This window comes from Hyperoodon ampullatus (assembly GCF_949752795.1).
Source record: "Hyperoodon ampullatus genome assembly, chromosome: 2".
Classification (NCBI taxonomy): domain Eukaryota; kingdom Metazoa; phylum Chordata; class Mammalia; order Artiodactyla; family Ziphiidae; genus Hyperoodon; species Hyperoodon ampullatus.
In genome coordinates, this window is record NC_136915.1 from 116,212,526 (window position 1) to 116,236,763 (window position 24,238).

A 24,238-nucleotide genomic window follows, 5' to 3' on the forward strand; every position below is an offset into this window, starting at 1 on the left:
CCCACTCCTGAGTTCATGTTGGTTCTCCTGGGTGATCTCTTCAAAGCTTGAGCCAACTTCACTTCACAGTAGATGCAGGAATAATCTCATGGAGGAAAACACCTGGATGAGGTGTACTGGAACGCTGATTCTCCCAGGATCTCTGAAGGACATATTAGTTCGGAGGTATAGGGTCATGCATGGTTTCCCAAGAGCAGAATCTTCTTTAACTTTACATAGCATCTTCATAGTCCACATCTGTAAGGTCTGCCTTCTTCAGCCTAGAATAGATGGCTGAGGAGTTCTAAAAGCAAAGGTACATGGATAGAACCTGAGAAGGGAAGACAAGTCTAACATGTTTCCCACAGATCCTCTTCCCCAGTCCTCTTCCAGTCAGCCTGGATGCACCCTATCATGGTGCACCACTCAAGACAAAATTTGGAGCCTCTTGGAAGACTGTGGCCCTAGGCCATCATTTTCAAAGGACCTGCGTCCCACTGTTGGGTTACTGAGATGCTCCTGATGAGCTGCAAACTGACCCATACAAAGCCTTCTCTCATTTTTATGAGTCATTGTTAGGCTGTTCCATGGACTGTAATTTTTCAAGGATGTCAGAATTTTGTATTCATAAACTAAATTTAGCCTGTTACTGTCCTGAGATATTTGGCTACCACACCACACTAGACTCAAATACAAAGCACCTGCTCTATTTGCACACGTGCAGAGTTGGAATTTATGCAATTTTCTGAAAGCATTTTTGTATCATCAGTGAAGTCTTGAATTGATCAAGGTTTAGAAATTACTGATTTTTTAATGACAAAAGTCACTTAGGTTAGCTTTATTCAATATTAATTTAGTTTTTGACATGTTGTTTGGTTAACCTTATAGCACAAAATGATGTATGTATTGTTCAACAGTATTTCAGGATAAAGATTTTCAAATCTATAGAATTTTTAGACTAAGCATGCACTACAGTTTAGCTACGAACCTTCCATATGTCCATTGCTAAAAAAAAGTATATGTGAGCCTCTAAAATTACCTTGTACAATGACACTTTACTGTTATAATCAAATGTTCTTATCCCTGTGGTGTGAAGAGATAAGATAGGAGATAGACCATGAGATATCTTGTTTTTCCTAAGTGGCCATAATTTTAAAAATTTGAGAACCTGTCCCCAGAAGAAAGAGAGAAATATCATGGAGGAAAGAACAGGGATTCTAACTCACCTTATCTCCAGTATGCATCCCAGGGGGTTCTTCTGTGGAGACAAACATATGTGAGATTCCATTTAAAGTCCTTCATTAAATTAGTGTTAATAAAGGCTTCTTTCTCTCCTGTCTATTTCTCATGGACTTACTTCCATTAATATTTTCTATCTCACTTTTCTGCCTATCACAAATATGACTCCTTACTGTACAGAGGAAAACTAGTACCTGGGGGGAGTGAGAGTCCACCAGCCCCTCCTGGCATTTGTACCTCTCAGCATTTCTGTGCCCACCAAGTACGGGATGGGACAACAGCCACAACTAGGCAGCTGTATTGGGGTGCTACAGGGATTACATAGCTGGTACCATCTCCAATGCTGCCATCTGACTGGGGAGTGAGATATACAGGAGGCCAAGTTAGCATCAGCACTGGCATCTACTCAAGACAGCTTCCAGACCAAAGGCAAATCTTCATATAAGGCACAGCAATGCTCATAGTCAGCTTCAAGAGCAGAAGCAGCAGCGCCAAAAAACAGAGCCATGTTGCCATACACAGTCACTGATTATCCTCCCTGTTCCAGGAAAGACAATAGTCAGAGACAAATTCACTCCCTCATGTCTCACCTGCTGCTGGTTGCTGTTCCTGCTGCACACAGTACACCAAAGAATAAACCTCATCCCCACTTACAACATTCACTGAAAGAGAAAAAAGGAGGCATAATGACATGACACAGTCCCTTCTTCCTGCCATTTAACTCACTCCATACCTACCACCTATCACAGCCATGAAGATAGATGAGTCATTTATTTGTAGAGGTGGCTAGGACACAGCAGGGTCAGATTTGGTTAATAGACATCACCTTATTGCTTCTTCCCCAGCTTGCTCTGCCTACTTTGGCCCAGGTCATTTGGGAAGCCTCACCATTTTCATAGTCAGGGTGTAGTTGCTCTGGGGCTTGTGAGTTGAGGTAGGTGGATTCTTGGGGTACAGGACTGGGAAGGCTCCTGCAAACACAGAAATACATGCTATCTATCTGGGATAGCATCCTAGATGTCCCAGACATAACTATTTGGGATTATGAGTAAAACACTGAAGGAGAGAAGCATGTTACAAAGTGTCCTGAATAGAATGCTAATTTATGGGGAAATCAGCAATCAGCACAGCTGTCTGATACAAGCCCTATACTTGCACTGAGCAGGGCATTGCAGAGTATCACTGGAGTATATATTCCACAAATGTACGGTTCTTATTTGACAGCTTACTGTGGTATTGCCCACACCCAGAATAGTGCCATTCACATCATAAGTGCTCGGTAAATATTGAATGAAAAAATATTGATTCACCCCAGATGGAAACCGGTTGTTAGGCAGAACAAGCAGCTTGAGGAAGGGAAAGAAGAAAATGCTCTTGCATGTGCATCACCGAAAAAGTGCTATTCTGATTTGGAAAAAAATCTGGTTTTTGTTGGCAAAAATAATAACACAGTATAAAATGTATCAACTGGGCTTCCCTGGTGGCGCAGTGGTTGGGAGTCTGCTTGTGAATGCAGGGGATGCAGGTTCAAACCCCGGTCCGGGAGGGTCCCATATGCCATGGAGCGGCTGGGCCCGTGAGCCATGGCCGCTGAGCCTGTGCGTCCGGAACCTGTGCTCCGCAGCGAGAGAGGCCGCAACAGTGAGAGGCCCGCGTACCGCAAAAAAAAAAAAAAAAAATGTATCAACTAAACACTGATATCCCCCAATGGAAGTATTTTAAAAATCTTTTCCTCTTCTAACCAACAAGGACCTATCATATAGCACAGGGAACAATACTCAATATTTTGTAATAACCTATAAGGGAAAAGACTCTGAAAAAGAATATATAACTAAATCATTGTGCTGTACACCTGAAACTAACATGACATTGTAAATCAACTATACTTCAATAAAATAAAATCAAAAATAAATTTTAAAAAATCTTTTCCTCTTCTAATCTTCTAAGGAACTTCATCAACAATTTTTCAGTGTGTTTATTACTTATTTTCTGGCCTACATTATGGAAATGTGTGTATATCTTAACTACTCTAGGATACTTAAAACTCTCAAGATCTCTCCATATTTTCATGCTTTCTAGCACTCAACAAAATGACTTACAGACTCTCAGATATTGGTTGATTGAATAAATGCATGAAACTGATCAATATAATAGAACTGTCTTATTCTGCAGATTTAGTGAGGGAGACAAATTAGGAAAAATGATGAAAGGCTTTAAATTAATTAGTTAATATATAAAAGAAGAGGAATAGAAAATGAAGTTATCAGTGGAAGAACTCTGGAGTAGCAGTTTTGGATTTGACAAAATATGGAAAAAAGCTCATGAGAGAGAACAATTCAAAAAATTGTTTGAAATAGATTTTTCTACATTAACTGTGCACACAGAGAAAGCAGAGGTCTCACCTGCGTGGATCCCTGGCTGAACGACTTCCTGCAAGTCAAACAAATGAACATACATGTCAATGAGGGAACTCTCTTTCTCAGTGCTTTCATACAGCCCTTGTGCAGGGAATGTGCCTTGTTCCAGAATGCCCATTGCAAGATGTCACTGTGTGCTCAGAGGACACCCTGGCAATTATTTGGGCAGATCCTTCATATTGCAGATGAAGAGATTTAGGTCCAAAATAATTAAGTGAGCTTCCCAAAGACAGTTAATACCAGAATTGGACTTGAGCCCAAGGCTCTGTACCCTCACACATATAATATTTTTTGGTTTTGGTTTTAGAACCATACGACCTAATCCTATCATGACAAAAGGCACTGACATAGACACAGTATAGTTAGGGTGACATCTCCAAAGATGCCCCAAAAGCTTGGAATTTAAGTAAGAATCTCACATTGTCCTCTCTTGCCCCATCTCCAACTTGCTCAGTGGAGAACAGGAAACCAAGATTAAACATACAAATAAATAGGTAATAATTGATTGTAATAACGTGTGAAGTTATTGGTACTCTGAGGAAGAATAATAGAACAGAATTGTAAGCTTTGTAGTCAGGTGAAGCCTCTTGGAGAAAACGACATTTAAGCTAAAAAGTGAGAAACATTCAGCAAAAAGCATATGTGTGGATGTGTGGGTAAATATTTCAGGGAGAAGAAAAACCATGTGACAATATTCTAAGGCAAATAAGAATTAGTGCAATGACTTAACCTGGGAGATTGTCAGTATAGCTGGAACTGCTAACTGTATTTCTCTTCTAAGTGGCTGATTAGTTATTTTAAGTAGTTACATTTTTGTATAAACATTAAACCACAGAATTACAAGGTATCAGTTTAACCTCAATTGATCATACGTGGGGATGAAGGGCTTTACTAAAAACTTTAGCTACTTTAATAGGTGCCATTCCGTGTGCTGGGGCAGTGGGGATGGCTATAAGCAGATCTATAGGCAAGGTGGCTAATGGGATATATTCATCCTTATTAGTATATATGTCACAAATCTTACCTTATTTCAGTGAAAAAAAAGTCACAGTAACAAAATACCAATATCTATAAGTACAAACCTATTTTTCTCTTGAGCCAGCAGCAAAGTAATAGGGCCATAGTGGTGGGACCAGAGATGCCAAGCAGCACCTCCATGACTCCTGAAGTAAGAACTTCTTTTCTATCCTCCGTAGACACTGAAGGGAGAGACGTGTACATGAGCTGCCAAGGAGAAGGGCTTGGGTTTGGAGAACAGATATCTTTAGTGTGGGTTGAGGCAAGGTCTGCTCTTCCTGGGGGAGATGGGGAGGTAGGACTTACTTATGCACCTAGGGACTTGCAGGTTATCACATTGATGAGAGAAGAGAGGCACCAGCTTAGATGTCCCCCATGCCCCCTCGGATATATCTCCCAGGACAGGACTATCCATAGAAGCCTCATCTTGGGTAGCACACCACCAGAAACTTTGTGGGGTCAGCAAAACTCTCACAGAATGCTGAGAAAGAGACATTGACCGAAGTAGTTCCACAGCACGAGCTATACCTATGATATTGAGTGGTACCACCTCACTGCGCTGGGCCACCAGGCCATTGTTGGCCTCACAATAGTAGTTTCCAGAATGTTCTGCAGTGAGAGAGAGGTTGAAAGACACTCCTCCTCCAGAGGGAGATGAGCTGCTCCCCAGGGCGGCATCCTCATGATAAAACTGGTACAGGATCGGGGGAGAGCCTCTCCAGACCTCGCAGTGAAGCTCCACCACATCCCCCAACACAGTCTGGGCCCCAGGAGCCCTGAGGGTGAGGACAGGGCGAGACACTGGAACTGAGAGAGACAGTAGACTGTCAGAGGGGGTCTCTGATGATGACAGACTCACAATCCCTGCCCACAGAGGCTCAGCGCCAGTTAACTTCCTCAGGGTGCCCCAGGGGAATATGCTGGTTGAGCAGAAAGGCAGTGGAACTTACTTCTGACAGTGATGCTCACCAGCTCACTGAGCCTGGGGCCATAGCCATTGTCAGCCGCACAGTAATATTGCTCAGAGTCACTCTCCCTCACCACAGGGATCTCAAACGTCGCCGTCAGTGAACGCTGGGTCTTCGTTTCCAGGTTTAAACCCAGGGCCCCTTTGTACCAGAAGAAGGTGATATCTCCTGTGCCCCCAGTGACAAAGCAGACAAGAACCAGCTTTTCTCCCTCCATCAGGTATCCACCTGGAGGTTGTATCTCCAAGCTCACATTACTGATGGGGATTCCTACATGAACACAAGATGACATAGGAAGGCCCTGAGTAGGGAGGGTTTCAGGGAAGCATAGGTGCAACAGTCCTGAAAGCAAAGGCCTCCGGTGAAGTCAACAGCTTATATTGTTTAAAGGTGGGGCAGGGAGCTAGTGGGCAGAGGGGGTCCTGCTGATTTGGAATTGGCATTGGTTGGGTTGATGGTGGTAGGGTAAGAAAGGCACCATAATATTCCCATGGAGGCTACAGTGTCTTCTCCCTGCCTAAGACAGTGTGATTCCCAGAATGCTGATCTCTCAAACTCCCATTTTTCAAGGCACAGTAGTGTAATGGTTACAAGTCTAGGTTACAAATCAAACTGCCTGGGTTTGAATGTTGGTTCCAGATCCTCTTGTGCGTGCTTGATCAAATTACTTAACTTCTCTGAGACTCAATTTCCCATCTGGAAAATGGAGAAGATAATGACAGTTGTCTCTTACAGTTGTGATGCTTCAATTAAACAACATGTGGGTCAGATTGGTTCAAGATGATGGAGTAGAAGGACATACACTCACTGCCTCTTGCAAGAACACTGAGATCACAACTAACTGCTGAACAGTCATTGACAGGAAGACACTGGAACTCACTAAAAAAAATGCCCCACATCCAAAGACAAAGGAGAAGCCACAATGAGATGGTAGGAGGGGCATAATCACAATAAAATCAAATCCCATGATGCTGGGTGGGTGACTCACAAACTGGAGAACAATTATACCACAGAAGCCCACAGACCAGAGTGAAGGTTCTGAGCTCCACATCAAGCTTCCCAACCTGGGGTTCCAGCAACAGGAGGAGGAATTCTCAGAGAATCAGACTTTCAAGACTAGTGGGATTTGATTGCAGGACTTTGACAGGACTGGGGGAAAAGGAGACTCCACCCTTGCAGGGCACACACAAAGTAGTGTGCTCATCAGGACCCGGGGGAAGGAGCAGTGACCCCGTAGGACACTGAACCAGACCTATATTCTAGTGTTGGAGGGTATCTTGCAGAAGCAGGGGGTGGCTGTGGCTCACTGCGGGGACAAGGACACTGGCAGCAGAAGGTCTGGGAAGTACTCCTTGGCATAAGCCCTCCCGTAGTCCACCATTAGCCTCACCAAATAGCCTGTAGCCTCCAGTGCTGGGTTGCCTCAGACCAAACAACCAATGTGGAGGGAACTCAGCCCCACCCATCAGCAGACAAGTGGATTAAACTTTTACTGAGCTCTGCCCACAAGAGCAACACCCAGGTCTACCGACCACCAGTCCCTCCCATCAGGGAGCTTGCACAAGCCTCTTAGATAGCCTCATCCACCAGAGGGCAGAAGTAAGAAGAACTACAGTCCTACAGCCTGTGGACAAAAAAACCACATTCACAGAAAGACAGACAAAATGAAAAGGCAGAGGGCTATGTACCAGATGAAGGAACAAGGTAAAACCCCAGAAAAACAACTAAATGAAGTGGAGATAGGCAACCTTCCAGAAAAAGAATTCAGAATAATGAGTGAAGATGATCCAGGACCTCAGAAAAAGAATGGAGGCAAAGATAGAGAAGATGCAAGAAATGTTTAACAAAGACCTAGAAGAATTAAAGAACAAACACCTAGGATGATTAAAGAACAAACAAACAGAGATGAACGATACAATAACTGAAATGAAAAACACACTAGAAGGAATCAATAGTGGAATAACTGAGGCAGAAGAACGGATAAGTGACCTGGAAGACAGAATGGTGGAATTCACTGCCACAGAACAGAATAAAGAAAAAAGAATGAAAAGAAATGAAGACAGCCTAAGAGACCTCTCGACAACATTTAATGCACAAAAATTCACACTATAGGGGTCCCAGAAGAAGAAGAAGAGAGAGAAAATATTTGAAGAGATTATAGGTGAAAACCCCCCTAACATGGGAAAGGAAATAGCCACCCATGTCCAAGAAGTGCAGAGTCCCAGGCAGGATAAACCCAAGGAGAAACACACTGAGACACATAGTAATCACACTGACAAAAATTAAAGACAAAGAAAAATTATTAAAAGCAACAAGGGAAAAATGACAAATAACATAGAAGGGAATTCCCATAAGGTTAACTGCTGATTTTGCAGCAGAAACTCTACAAGCCAGAAGGGAGTGGCACGATATATTTAAAGTGATGAAAGGGAAGAACCTACAACCAAGATTACTCTACCCAGCAAGGATCTCATTCAGATTCGAAGGAGAAATCAAAAGCTTTACAGACAAGAAAGACCTAAGAGAATTCAGCACCACCAAACCAGGTCTACAACAAATGCTAAAGGAATTTCTCTAAGTGGGAAACACGAGAATAAAAGGACCTACAAAATCTGGGGCTTCCCTGGTGGCGCAGTGGTTGAGAGTCCGCCTGCCGATGCAGGGGACATGGGTTCCTGCCCCGGTCCAGGAAGATCCCACATGCCGTGGAGTGGCTGGGCCCATGAGCCATGGCTGCTGAGCCTGCGTGTCCGGAGCCTGTGCTCCACAACAGGAGAGGCCACAACGTGAGAGGCCCATGTACGGCAAAAAAAAATACACTAGAAAACAGAATCCAACAGCACATTAAAAGGATCATACACCATGATCAAGTGGGACTTTTCCCAGGGATTCAAGGATTCTTCAGTATATGCAAATCACTAAATGTGATACATCATATTAACAAATAGAAGGAGAAAAACCATATGATCATCTCAGTAGATGAAGAAAAACCTTTTGACAAAATTCAGCACCTATATATGATAAAAACTCTCCAGAAAGTGGGCATACAGGGAACCTACCTCAACATAATAAAAGCCATATACAACAATCCCACAGCAAACATCATTCTCAATGGTGAAAAATTGAAAGCACTTCCTCTAAGATCAGGAACAAGACAAGGATGTCCACTCTCACCACTATTATTCAACATAGGTTTGGAAGTCCTAGCCATGGCAATCAGAGAAGCAAAAGAAATAAAAGGAATACAAATTGGAAAAGAAGATGTAAAACTCTTGCTGTTTGCAGATGACATGATACTATACATAGAGACTCCTAAAGGTGCCACCAGAAAACTACTAGAGCTAATCAATGAATTTGGTAAAGTTGCAGGATACAAAATTAATGCACAGAAATCTCTTACATTCCTATACACTAACAATGAAAGATGAGAAAGAAAAATTAAGGAAACAATCCCATTCACCATTGCAACAATATCTAGGAATAAACCTACCTGAGGAGGTAAAAACCCTGTACTCAGAAAACTGTAAGACACTGTTGAAAGAAATCAAAGATGACACAAACAGATGGAGAGATATACCATGTTCTTGTATTGGAAGAATCAATATTGTGAAAATGACTCTACTACCCAAAGCAATCTACAGATTCAATGAAATCCCTATCAAATTACCAATGACATTTTTTACAGAACTAGAACAAAATATCTTAAAATTTATATGGAGACACAAAAGATCCCAAATAGCCAAAACAATCTTGAGGGAAAAAAACGGAGATGGAGGAATCAGACTCCCTGACTTCAGACTATACTGCAAGCCTACAGTAATCAAGACAATATAGTACTGGCACAAAAACCCAAATATAGATCAATGGAACAGGATAGAAAGCCCAGAGATAAACCCACACACTTATGGTCAACTAATGTATGACAAAGGAGGCAAGGATATACAATGGAGAAAAGACAGTCTCTTCAATAAGTGGTGCTGGGAAAACTGGACAGCTACATGTAAAAGAATGAAATTAGAACACTCCCTAACACCATACACAAAAATAAACTCAAAATGGATTAAAGACCTAAATATAAGACCAGACACTAAAACTCTCAGAGGAAAACATAGGAAAAACACTCTTTGACACAAATCACAGCAAGATCTTTTTTGACCCACCTCCTAGAGTAATGGAAATAAAAATAAACAAATAGCATCTAATGAAACTTAAAAGCTTTTGCACAGCAAAGGAAACTGTAAACAAGACAAAAAGATAACCCTCAGAATGGGAGAAAATATTTGCAAATGAATTGATGGACAAAGGATTAATCTCCAAAATATATAAACAACTCATGCAGCTCAATATTAAAAAACAAACAACCTAATCAAAAAATGGGCAGAAGACCTAAATAGACATTTCTCCAAAGAAGGCATGGCCAAGAGGGAAAACCTGCTCAACATCACTAAAAATTAGAGAAATGCAAATCAAAACTACAATGAGGTATCACCTCACACTGGTTAGAATGGGCATCATCAGAAAATCTACAAACAACAAATGCTGGAGAGGGTGTGGAGAAAAGGGAACCCTCTTGCACTATTGGTGGGCATGTAAATTGATACAGCCACTATGGAGAATATTATGGAGGTTCCTTAAAAAACGAAAAATAGAATTACCATATGACCCAGAAATCCCACTACTGGGCATATACCCAGAGAAAGCCATAATTCAAAAAGACACATGCACCCCTATATTCATTGCAGCACTATTTACAACAGCCAGGTCATGGAAACAATCTAAATGCCCATTGACAGACTAGTGGATAAAGAAGATGTGGTACATATATACAGTGGAATATTAGCCATAAAAAGGAACAAAATTGGTTCATTTGTAGAGACATGGATGGACCTAGAGACTACCATACAGAGTGAGATAAGTCAGAAAGAGAAAAACAAATATCGTATATTAACGCATATATGTGGAACCTAGAAAAATGGTAGAGATGAACCAGTTTGCTAGGCAGAAATTGATACACAGATGTAGAGAACAAATGTATGGACACCAAGGAGGGAATGCGGTGGGCGGGGGTGGGGAGGTTGGTGGGATGAACTGGGAGATTGGGATTGACATGTATACGCTGATGTGTATAAAATAGATAACTAATAAGAACCTGCTGTATAAAAAATTAAATTAAATTAAATTTAAAAAATAGTAAAAACAATATGTGTGAATCACTAGAACAGGGACTATGGCATATGAACTGTCCAGAGACTTTTTGTAGTGGTCCAGGTTCACGGAGTTGAGTTTTGAGGAAATCTGGGAAAGCCCAGCTTTCGGAAGGTATTAGCAATTGCTTTATGGTATCATGGCTACATCTTTGAGAATGGGAGAGGATGTCAGAAACGTCAACCATGTTATATGGAATAACATGGTTCAGAATCACAAAACACCCTCATTCCTTTTTATCTGTCAAAATCAGACCTCAGCTTCTCTTCCATAAGGCCTTCCCCCATAGCCTTTTCCTCAAGGCCTCCTCTTACCACCTCAGTCAGATTTCTCCCTTCTTTGTAGTTTCTATTAATGGTCGACCTTTACGACACCACCACACATTTCACCCTAGTTGTTTAGGATGCCATTTAAGCATCAGCTTCTCATAGTCAGGGACAATATATTATGCAGCTATTTCCTCCACACCCTCCAGCACAGTGATGACACACGGTAAGGGCTTCCTAAAAATACTTTTGTTTGCTTGAATGCGAATAGCAAGGATAAGGGAAGACCCCTTAAGAACTCTGATAAAAAGAAGCTCAGGTACATGTCTCAAACAGCATCCATGCATGCAGGAGCAGAACACAACAGTCAGGGAAGACCAGCCTCATACCTCTGCCCTTCTCAGCCTACCCTAGCAGAGTCCCCCACCGGAACTCACCGTGTACTTGGATCTGGACTCTGCGGCTCCATTTGACTCCGAGTGGTGTTGCCTTTGCTTGACACCAGTAGGACCCTGAGTCTTCCCTCCACACAGCAGGAATCCAGAGCTCTGGGATGCTGTCCCAGTTCAGCCCTAGGGGCCTGCCATCTTTGTAGAAGCGGAACTGGAGCTGAACATCTAACTTCCGTGGAGGGGGCTGGGTCTCACAGGCCAGGGTCATTGAGTTCCCCTCTATGGGCCGAGAGGGGCTGACTATCAGGAAGAGCTCTAGAGGGAAGAGTTAAACACACATTCTAGGGTAATGGGGTTTAGAGATCCTGATGGGTGGCACTTTGTGTTCTCAGCATTTGCTCTCAGCAAGACTCAAATGTCCAGCTCATTAGACATGCAGACCACTTCTCACATTACTGCCCTGCCCCGACATGGCTCATGGACTTTCAACTACTCACCCCCAGCACCTCCTGCCCCTGTGCAACATCACTTCTTTCTACAAGGCAACCCTTACCTTTGACTTGGTTATTACTCTTTGAAGTTTCTATCCATGAACTGAAAACACTTTTGGAGACAATGCAAGGATACTGATGACTGTCACTAGAGTTGGCATTGGAGATGGTGAAGCTTGAAGTTTTAGGAAAATATATTTCATTCATCCTTGTTATAAGCCATATTGGTCATTTTCTTCTGTTCCCATTCCCCTGATGTCTCAGACCCATGCTATCTCTTTCAGAGATAGAATATAAGACATGGAGAATCAGTCTGGGAAATACTCAGAGGAATTCTATTTCTTCTGTACTGTTTCTCTCCTACCCCTTTTATTGCTATTCCTAATGGAAGGAAGAGGCATACATTTGCCTAGAAATACCCTGCATCCATACATCCACATGGCCCAGATCCCTTGATCTGGGACCTCTATACAAACCCTTATAGAAAGCATGTATCCCTTTTTGGCCATAGGGGTTCTTTTCCAGATGAATTAAAGATGAGTAAAGTTGTGTTCTGCTTTCCTTTCATCTCCTTATCTATCCCAGTTGCAGCAGCCCATGAAACATCATAAGCCCTGATTGCGTTTGCTCTCAGGGCATTTGTTTATCCAACCCTCAGAGCCTCTGTTCTTTTGGAAGTTTTAATAGTATTCCTAAGAAAAGCCTCTTTGTCTCCTCATCAGATGAAAATGATAAGTGTTCTAGATCACTGAGGGGTGATTCCTAGTCCAGTATCTATAATCTCCAAGCCTTCCGACTGGAATGCTTTACCCTAGGACTTTTAAAAATTCAGTTCAACTGTGGTATCAAAATGTTTGCTGACGCCTGGAATACCCTGTGCATCAATCACTTTGTCTCCTTGGAAAACTGTAGTCCCCAGAGGACTGAGGAGCAGCACAGCTTTGAGTTCATAGCAGAAAAAGGAATAAAAAAAGGCATCTAGGCACCTGTAACCCACTCTTTAGAATGGCTCTGGGGCGGGGATGGAATAGGACACTGGACAGGGCAGTTTGCATGGGTCCAGAGCTCAGTCTTGCAGCTTGGAGCTTGTTTCAGAAAATTCTCAGGCACAGAGATTACCTGGCAAATTCCTGGTGGCAGAAGCTTTGTTTCTTCATCCTGGATGTGGCTTTGGATTTTTGCTTAGGCTACGACTGGTCAGGCACATTTACAGAGTAAAAGCAGAGCCAAGCACAAGGCATCATGGAATTAACATAAGGCATGAGTTAGACTTGGACAAACATGAGGTGAGGAAACCGGAAGCCTGAGTTGGTTCTGAGTATCTCTTGTCATAGGAATTCCAAACCCTGTGTTCTTAGTTGCACATGCAGCCTGTGTTGAAGTAGCAGGATAATCTCTTTTAACCATGTGCTCATTGTTTTAAGCACAAGACAGCAGTCCTCATATATATTAGATTTAAACATACTTTAGTGGAAGATTTCTTCTGGGGGAAAATCTCCTCCTCTCCTCATCCGGTACAAGTAAGACTAAATCAGGAGCAAACTATGAAGTAAGTTTGCATAAACCAGAATCTGAGAGAGAAAACACACAAGGGTGACAGTTGTGGTTGCAGAGCAAGGCCGAAAACAGGAAGAAGGCGGCAGTCTACAGTTTGTACATGGCCCACGCATTGACTGTAATGTTGTTCTCCGTGGAGGCGTGACCTTGGTATTTTTTCCAACACTTCTGGTGGAGTACCCAGCTGGGAGTACACAGGTGCCTTGGAGCCCTTCTGCCAGAGGGCAGAGATTTTTCTATAACATCAACCTTCAGCACTCCCTGACTTCCTTGTGCAAATAGCATTACCCTCCCTAAGCTGGGATGTCCCAGAAAAAAAAGACTGTGGTCTTGAGAAGGTCAGAGCAAGACCTGCTCCATCAGCTGAGCATGTACATGTCACGTGCAGAGGCTGGTGTGAACACAAGCAACCTGGGCCCAAGGGAGCCTCTGTCAGCTGTATACCGGATATCAAACAGCCATCCACAGGCCTCCTGCACTGGCTCAAGTGACAAGACACCCACAGACCGTGAAGAAGAAAAGGAAGTGCAACTCACCAGTTGGTTCACAGAGTGGAGCTGGGAGAGAATTTAGCAGAGATCAGTACAGGGCAGCAAATCCCAAACATACCCAAAGTTTAACTCCCACGAGGGCTTTCCTAACAACACACCCTCCTTCATTTGTGCCCTTCTTCTCTTTTTTCTCTCTTTCCCTCTCTTTTTCTCTTTTCCCTTTCCTATCTTCTTGTTTTCTCCCCCTTCCCTACCCTGCTTCCTTCCTCCTTTCTCTCTGTTCCTTTCCCCACATTCCACATCAATCACCTGCTACAAAACGACACAGAGTTCTGTTTTATGATTGTAATTTCCAATAACTTCTCTCACCTGTGGTTATGAGATGGTGCCTTTGTTGTATAACTACTTAGCCTCTCCCTTCCTCAAGCCCATCATCCTCATTCCCTCTCTCAAAAGTCTGATGATCCAAGTCTAGACTTGCTGACTCATGGTAACAGTGGTCAGGCAAGGAGAGTGGACAGGCTTATGCTCAAAACATCATGTCCCTTTATTTAACAATTTCAGGGCAGAGGAGGCTTAGATCCAGAGAAGGACTTCAGATTTCTCCAAAGATTCTCTCTTATCCCAAGGATTTGACCATAATATTATGGCATAATGGTCAAGAACAGAAAATTCTGGGGAAAACGCAGCCTTTGTAGCCAGATGACATAGACTTGAATCCTGGCTCTTCCTCTTACAAGCTGTGTGACTCTGGGAAAAATGCTTTACCTCTCTGAGCTTTATTCTTCTGTAAAATGGAGATAATAATAGAACTACTTCACATAGTTTTGTGAAAATTAAATGAGCTGATATCCACAAAATGCTTAGAAGAATGCCTGAAATTTATCTAGCATTTAATAAATATTATTTCACTATTATTATCTATTTTAGTTCAGTTTGGTCTGAGGTGCCTACTGTTTATATTAAATGTTTATTTGAATAATTAGTTCTTCAGGAAGGAGAAGGGAATCAATGAGGGCTAGTATGAAAATCACCTTTTATTTATTCATCCATACCACAAATAATTTTGAGTGCCTACTATATACCAGGCATTGTACATTACACTTAGGTTGAAAGAATGAACATGAATGACAATCTTTTCTGTCAAGGAATTTACATTATATTGGGAGAGAGCCAATCAAAAAAATATATATGTAACATGATTTTAGAGAATGGTCAGTGCTCTAAGAAAAGTGCAGTAGAAAAATAAGTTACAGAGTATCTTGGGATGGTCTTGACTATTTAGATAGATGTCAGTTGAGTAGAAACATGAATGAAATTAGAGAGTAGGCCTTCTGAATATTCGGGAAAGAACATTCCTGGCAGAGAAACAGCAAACACAAAGACCTTGAGAAGGAATGAGCTTGTCTAAGGAAGAATGAGAAGGCAGGTGCACTGGGAACTGACTAGGTGTGGGGAACAGTGGTTAATACTTAGTATAGAAGTAAGCAGGGGCCAGTCACAGAAGGCTTTGTGGGCTTGGTAATAGCTTTGGATTTTGTTCATGATGTAATGGAGAGTGATGGACAGTTCTGACTTAATTTGCATTTGTAGAATCATTCTTCCACTGCAGAAAGAACAGACTACAGACATGCAAGAGTAGCAGGGAGAACATTAGTGGGAGTTTAGTCTGGAACAGTGAGGATGGTGGCTCAGGCTAGGCAGTATTGGTGCTGTGAAGGGAACAGATCTCAGTATAAATTCGGAAGTAGAATCAATAGGAATTACTTATGGATTGGATATAAAGTGTCAAAGACAGAGAGGAATTAAGTATAACTCCTAGATTTTTGGCCATAGCAACCAGAAGAATGGTGTGACGTTTACAAAAATGGAGAAGTATTGGGGAGAAATAGATTAAGTCCTATGGTGATGGTGATTCATGTGCTTCCACATGAATCACATTTCAAAGGATCTGTTAGGACATGTTGAGTTTAAAATGCATATTAGACAGTTGAATGGCAGTTGAATATATGAAAGGTGTTCAAAGGTGGGATCGAAGTTGAAAAAATAAGCTTGATTTTATGCTGTTTAAGCTTAAAGTGACTAAAATGTATAACTTAGGGAATGAGTATGGATGGAGAAGAGAAGTCTACGTACCAATCTTGAGAAGCTCAAATATTTCAAGGTCAGTAAAGCAGCAGGTATTAAGTTAGAAAGAACACCATCAGAATACGGTATTTAGAAGCCAAGTGGAAAAGTATTTCCAGGAGAGGGAATGATCAACTTATGTCAAATACCCCCTGAGATGCTGAATAAAATGAGAAATAAAAATTGAATCCTGGGTGAGGCAACATAGAGGTGGTTGATGATATTAACAAGAGCAGTTTCAGTGGAGTGGTGAGGACAAAGATTGATTGAAGTGGATTCAATAAAGGATAAGGAAGAACTATAAGGACCTAAAACAGTTTAGCAGTTTCCAGGGGTTAGGAACGAGGGAGGAGTTGACTCTAAAGGGATTGAGGGCATGAAGGAATTTTTCAAGTGATGGAAATCTTCTGTATTTTGATCGTGGTGGTAGTCATATGATGCTAAATCTTTGTCAAAAATCATAGACATTGCATCAAAAAAGTGTATCTTACTGTAATGTAAATTAAAAATGAATTTTAGAAAGAAAGGATGGGAGGAGATCAAGTTAGGATAATGACTCACTGAAAACTATAAAAGGATGTGCAGAATGGTGAAGCAAACGGAGGTCACATTTCTATTATTTTAAGATAGAAGATATTATGGCATATTTGTATACTTACAAGAATAATCCAGGATGGAGAAATATTTTGATGATGGAGCAAGAGAGTCTGGGACACAATGCACAAGTGGAGAGTCCTGTCTTCAATTCGGATGAGGGAAAATATATCCACAATAGGAAGAGAAAAAGCAGAGTATGTAAATGCAGAGGTGGGCAGGTTGATAGATACAGCTGTATAGAGATGAGGAAATTTTCTTTCGATTGCTTTTATTTTTCTCAGGTTATAAACTAAGAGTAAGAAGAGAAAAGTTTGAGGAGAAAGGAGTGGGTATGAGGAAGTGGTCATCAAGAATGGAAGAGCAGGGCTTCCCTGGTGGCGCAGTGGTTGGGAGTCCGCCTGCCGTTGCAGGGGACACGGGTTCGTGCCCCGGTCCGGGAAGATCCCACATGCCACGGAGCGGCTGGGCCCGTGAGCCATGGCCGCTGAGCCTGCGCGTCCGGAGCCTGTGCTCCGCAACAGGAGAGGCCACAACAGTGAGAGGCCCGCCTACCGCTAAAAAAAAAAAAAAAAGAAGAGCATTGACTCTGAAAGAATAGGAGGATTGCATGGCACCTGAGATTGGTGGTCCTACATTTAAAGAAAAATAAGTCAGCAGGATTGTACCTTTTGTTTAGAGTCACATTCAGCTGCTTAGGCACAGGTGTGAAGCATGCAGAAAAGTGTGTTAGTCAGGAAACTGCTATGGGGAAGAGGGATGAAGGTATATCCAAGGGAGTACTGTGATAAACTACAGAATCTAAGTACTGTGAGAAGTGAGGACATGGAGTGTAGTAATTTGACAGGGGAAAAGTAAGCCTGGAGAGGGGAAGGCATACTGAATATGGAGCATTAGAGAAAGTGAGCTGGAAATACAATGTAGTCGGGTAAAGAGGTGGGTGCTGAAGTCAAAGATTTTGGAAGTGGGACAGTTGTTGGTAATGATAAGTTCTAGGGTTTGATGGTAGAAATGGGGAAGTCAAGGAAGGATATAGGAAAATCATGTTGATGATAAGAAGGGCAAGGAACTGAGAGGCCGATTTGTTGTTTGAATTATCTTTGTGGCTATCGAAACCACCAAGAACAAAGTCAGAATCAAAAGTGGAAAGAAAGACAGAAAGTAAACACTTCCTATGAGATAAAAACTAAAATGATAGTTTTCTTCCAAAGTCTGGCTTTCCATTATCTATGACTTTCTGCCCAACTCTAAGCCCTCAGTGGGAAGTAAAGATCTGAGCATGCCTGACCATTGCCCTGCAGAAACTTAGTCCTGAGAAGTCCCAATGCTCTTCAGGAAGCCGGGCGCCAGGGAATGGAATCCTATACCCTTTTCTGAGTTGTCCTACTCACCACAGATCAACAGCAAGAGCCTCAGCAGCATGAGGACCAGGTCAGGGGACTGGAACTGGAGGTGCTCTCTCATCGAAAAAAGAATTCACCTTAGAATCAGGAGGCAGTGTCTTGTCAGAGGTTTGAGGAAGTCGGGATCAGAAGTCACACAATCGAAAGCACACATTTACAGAAATAGAAGAAGGAACAAGAGCCTTCTGATGGCCAATCTCTATTTCCTCAGCTGTGGAGGCCAAGAAAATTAAATATAATCCTGTTTATAGTTTGATTCTATTTCCAAAATGTGAAGATAATGCATATTAATACACCAGCTCCTTCTTCAAGAACACAGGTAGCTCAAAGGAAGTTTCCCAAAGGCAGTTTCTAACTTTGACGAGCATCTCATCAGGCAGTGGTCCTGCTGAAATTCAAACGGCATGTCTGTCATCTTTGATAAAGATGTCTCCTCGACCATATCTAATCAGCACATCCTTTTGTCTCACAGCAGCCTCTATCGTAGTCACGCTATGCACAAGAGCCAGTAAGGCAGGGACCGATGGGCTGTCACCCAGGCTATGTGTAATGTCTGACAGTTGTTGCACAGGATGATTTTTAGGATCAAGCTATCCATAAAATACTAGCTTGCATATTTAAACGTTCACAGTGTACCAATGAGGGAGCATGAAACAGCTGAAAAATAAAATCATGGGAAATTACAACCTGGGCAATATTTATAAGTGAAATACAGGAAACAGGCATATGCAAATTATCTTCTGGGCATTTGGGGTCAGTTCGCCATTATCACTAACCCTGGCACTTGCAATATTGTTCCCCCCTCACCCAAAATCAGGATATTTATAATCTCTTCCATTTCTTCCTTTAGCACCTTGTGGCTACCAGATCTCCACACTTGAAGCCTGTATTTAATTCAGATTGTGGATTAGAGGGGAATAAGACATCTTAATTTTCAACATTTCTTGAATCTTGGAGTATCTAGGCATAAGAATGTGTAGAAGCTAAGATATTAGGGACCTGGGAAGATGCTATTCAGTAATGACTTCCAAGTCCAGGTATCCAGTCTGAAGAGGAAGACTGAGAAAAGAAACAAACAGTCTTGTAATAACCTAAATGGGAGAATAATTTGAAAAAGAATAGATATATGTTTATGTATAACTGAATCACTTTGAAACTAACACAACATTGTAAATCAACTATAGTTCAATATAAAATAAAAACTTTAAAAAAGAAAGAAACAAAAAGTCAGTGATGTGCAAAGCTGGAGGGAAGAGGGAGCAATGTTGGGGACCAGACTAAAGACCCCTAGGAAATTGCCAAAAACAGGAAAAGTGTGCCATAGCTTTGTTTATTGACTTGGGAAAGCCTGTGTGGGGACGAGTTTGCCTGGTTTAAAGTTTCAGGGCCAAGACATAAAACTCAATGAGAAATGTGGAACCCTCTAAACTCAGAGCATAAGGTTATGTTTCTGCATACACTGCGCTGTTTAACACCTTTTCCTGTGCTCAAGTGTGTGCCTTCACAATTTATTCAGATTAAAATATCTGTTCCTCCTTCTCCATGGGTTTAACAACTGCATTATTTATCAAGTTCTCACACTTTTATTTTTATAACATTAATACATACATATATACCAAGAAATGGAACACGCCTTTAAGTTATGCAATATTATAATAAAATGAAAAACCATGAACCCACTCACAAAGTTTCTAGTGAAGTAAATGGGGATAAGAGTTGATTCAGGAGGTGGTAAGTGAACAGGTGTACCACTAGAAAGGAGAGGAATGTGAAATCCTCTGGGGGAAATCACTGGGGCTCCAACATCAGGATACGAATTTACACAAGAGGATGCTTCTATTGGGAAATCAGCACCTTTTGCTCCATGGAGCAGTGATGAGGACACAGAGGTGATTTGAACTCAAATGCAATAGTTTGGAGAGTGAAGTAACATAGCACAATGCAGAGAAAAGATCTAAAATGCTCATGGGTCATATCTAACAAACCCCACTTTCTGCAGGGGAAACTGTGATGGTTAATGTTCTGTGTCAACTTGTCTGGGCTATAGTGCCCAGATGTATGGTCAAAAACAGGAATCTTCATTCCCATATATTAGAGATGAAGAAAATGTGGTCCATAGAGGAGAAGAAATTTGTTTCAAGTCACTGTAGTAGATTGGATTACTACTTTCAACTATTAGCTCCCTACCTATAAGAGAATTATATATGCTTTCTCATTGTCAGGTGACTTGCTCAAGCAACCTTTGGGAGAAGTGTACATCCCTGATTCACTGGCTTTTGGCTTGGCTATGGGACATGCCAAAGGGATGTAAATGTACAGGGTATTTGCTGCATCCATTCAGACACTTAATTGCAGTTTCATGGTTTGATTTGACTGCTCCTTCAACACAGTTCCTAGAATGAGATGACAGAGGAAACTTGAACCCAGTCCACAGCCTGTAGCCAAGCCCAGCCGAGCCCAGAAAATCCTCAGCTGACCTGCAACCCTCAGTTAACCTGGGCAAGAAATAAAAGTTTACATTGTAAGTCATGAGATATCGATATGGTTTATTACCATAGCAAGTGCTAACACAGTCACACAAGAGATTTGTGGCTGGTTACTACTAATATGCATTGCCACTTTGATTTCATCTTCAAATTAATATTACTCATTTACTTATTGGATCTCTGCTCTGGACTGTTAGGAGTACACATCCTCTATTCCTCTGTTTTCATAAAAGGAAGATATTTTCTGTCCATACTTCAGGAAGAATATTATCTAGGAGATGTGATTTATTTGACTGAAAATTTAGAAGAAATTGAGCAAGCTTGCCCTAGTGCCACCTGGGTTTTCTCTTTGTGCTACCAGGCTTCACCATGCTCTAATCTGCCACTGTCCATATAAAAGGAGTCTGTCCCTGTTGCAGAGGCCCATAGGTGTCTAGACTGCCTGTGGCTGGCATGGTAAATCTGCCTAGTACAACGGTGAGTTATCAGAGAACCCATTGAGGTCACACAACTGAAGCCACTTCCTCCAAAGTGCTTTTTATTGGTGAGAAAGCTGAAGTTTGATTCCCTCTGCATGACTCTTGCTACTCTCCGTTTGTTCCAAAATTGGGTGAGTAAGAAAGGGGTATTACTTATTGGTCTCTAAAAACGGTAATATGTGCCATGCATTGTACTGCATTCTGGGTTTACAGTGAGTTCTTTAAAAGGCATGTTTCTTAAGCGCCAGGAACCCACAGTATAGTAGAGAAGAGAGATATATAAGCAAACAAAACACAATGAAGTGATTAACATAATGACTGGAATTGTCATGGGTATAGAGGTAACATAGTGGAGAGTCTAATTGAACTTATATCAGGAAAGGGGTGGGGTAAGGGAATAAAGCAAACCTTTCTAGAGGACGTGATGTGTAAGCTGAATTTCTAAGAATGAGTAGTGGTTCAGCTAGCTTCTAGGTAGGGAAGAACATTCTAAACACACAAAATCATCAAGTCAAGAGTAGTGAGGCATTTTTGCTGAGATATTTGTAGTTTGATTTTTATTTATTTAGTTTATTTATTTTTGGCTGCGTTGGGTCTTCATTGCTGTGCACGTGCTTTCTCTAGTTGCGGTGAGCGGCAGGTACTCTTAGTTGCGGTGCACGGGATTCTCATCGCGGTGGCTTGCTGAGGAGCACGGGCTCTAGGCACACAGGCGTCAGTAGTGGTGGCAAGCGGGCTCTAGAGCGCAGGCTCAGCAGTTGTGGTGTACAGGCTTATTTGCTCTGCGGCATGTGGGATCTAAATGCACCAGGGCTCAAACCCGTGTCCCCTGCATTGGTAGGCAGGTTCTCAACCACTGTGCCACCAGGGAAGCCCTGTAGTTTGATTTTATTGGAAGAAAATATGAAGAAGTACAGACATGAAATGAGGCTGAAGAGACAGAGGATAAATCGTGAAAGGCTTTAAATGTTATCCTAGGAATTTTGGAATGTACTTTCCAGGTGGTGAGTTGGGCCAGGTGGGGCTATGATGAGCTGGAGAAAGCATTCCTCATCCAAGGGAGCAGTTGCTACTCTGTGTCAGTTGGTCATTGCCAGGAGGTTAAAATAACATGTTGCTAGATCGTCTGACTGTCCAAAGAAATCAGAGTTTGGGAATTTTATGTAAAATATACTAATTTTTAAATGTTTAAGACTAATTTTAAAAATTGTCTGAAAACAAGTATTTTTGTAGTGCCCCACAGCTTTGTGACCTCTGCTCTAGGTCATGGTCAGGGGACAGACACTAGTAATCATACAGAAAATGAATTAGGGAGAGGATAAACAGGACATTAATGAAGCTCTGAAGCAGGAGTAGGAATGGAGAGAAGTAGACTTATTTAAGGAAATGTTTGAGAGAACTTGGCAACTAGCTGGACGTGCAGGGAGAGAGACTTTGTTGTTGTTGTTGTTGTTGTTGTTGTTGTTGTTGTTGTCTTTTGGCCTAAGGTGGAATGATAAAGCTACCAACTAAGAGAGTAATAGGGCAGTAACAGAAAGTTCAGGAAATAAAGAGAAGATATTATAAGTTTTAGATGTGATGAGTTTGAACATTTTGAAGTAGAAAATTTACTCATTTTACAAATGAGGAATCTGCAACTCAAGGATGTTAAGTAGGTTCTTTGAGAAGATAAACAAAATTGATAAACCATTAGCCAGACTCATCAAGAAAAAAAGGGAGAAGACTCAAATCAATAGAATTAGAAATGAAAAAGGAGAAGTAACAACTGACACTGCAGAAATACAAAAGATCATGAGAGATTACTACAAGCAACTCTATGACAATAAAATGGACAACCTGGAAGAAATGCACAAATTCTTAGAAATGCACAACCTGCCAAGACTGAATCAGGAAGAAATAGAAAATATGAACAGACCAATCACAAGCACTGAAATTGAAACTGTGATTAAAAATCTTCCAACAAACAAAAGCCCAGGACCAGATGGCTTCACAGGTGAATTCTATCAAACATTTAGAGAAGAGCTAACATCTATCCTTCTCAAACTCTTCCGAAATATAACAGAGGGAGGAACACTCCCAAACTCATTCTACGAGGCCACCATCACCTTGATACCAAAACCAGGCAAGGATGTCACAAAGAAAGAAAACTACAGGCCAATATCACTGATGAACATAGATGCAAAAATCCTCAACAAAATACTAGCAAACAGAATCCAGCAGCACATTAAAAGGATCATACACCATGATCAAGTGGGGTTTATTCCAGGAATGCAAGGAGTCTTCAATATACGCAAATCAATCAACGTGATACACCATATTAACAAATTGAAGGAGAAAAACCATATGATCATCTCAATAGATGCAGAGAAAGCTTTTGAAAAATTCAACACCCACTTATGATAATAACCTTGCAGAAAGTAGGCATAGAGGGAACTTTCCTCTACATAATAAAGGCCATATATGACAAACCCACAGCCAACATCGTCCTCAATGGTGAAAAATTGAAACCATTTCCACTAAGATCAGGAACAAGACAAGGTTGACCACTCTCACCAGTCTTATTCAACATAGTTTTGGAAGTTTTAGCCACAGCAATCAGAGAATAAAAGGAAAAAAAAAGGAATCCAAATCGGAAAAGAAGAGGTAAAGCTGTCACTGCAGATGACATGATACTATACATAGAGAATCCTAAAGATGCTACCAGAAAACTACTACAGCTAATCAATGAATTTTGTAAAGTAGCAGGATACAAAATTAATGCACAGAAATCTCAGGCATTCTTATACACTAATGATGAAAAATCTGAAAGTGAAATCAAGAAAACACTCCCATTGACCATTGCAACAAAAAGAATAAAATATCTAGGAATAAACCTATCTAAGGAGACAAAAGACCTGTATGCAGAAAATTATAAGACACTGATGAAAGAAATTAAAGATGATACAAATAGATGGAGAGATATACCATGTTCTTGGATTGGAAGAATCAACATTGTGAAAATGATTCTACTACCCAAAGCAATCTACAGATTCAATGCAATCCCTATCAAACTACCACTGGCATTTTTCACAGAACTAGAACAAAAAATTTCACAATTTCTTTGGAAACACAGAAGACCCAGAATAGC

The 24,238-nt window shown here is 41.4% G+C and overlaps 1 protein-coding gene across 1 annotated transcript in view; it reads right to left on the bottom strand.

The window, feature by feature from the left end:
- Positions 1–211: 211 nt before the first annotated feature.
- LOC307065167 (Fc receptor-like protein 1) overlaps positions 212–24,238 on the bottom strand; it is a gene marked incomplete at both ends in the record, with an annotated part of 30,595 nt that continues 6,568 nt past the window's right edge. The window contains 11 exon segments of the mRNA XM_079721988.1: positions 212–283; positions 1,206–1,237; positions 1,809–1,880; positions 2,107–2,210; positions 4,714–4,834; positions 5,181–5,459; positions 5,603–5,890; positions 11,529–11,798; positions 14,068–14,088; positions 18,135–18,180; positions 18,182–18,223. Coding sequence (XP_079578114.1) covers positions 212–283; positions 1,206–1,237; positions 1,809–1,880; positions 2,107–2,210; positions 4,714–4,834; positions 5,181–5,459; positions 5,603–5,890; positions 11,529–11,798; positions 14,068–14,088; positions 18,135–18,180; positions 18,182–18,223 — 1,347 coding nt within the window.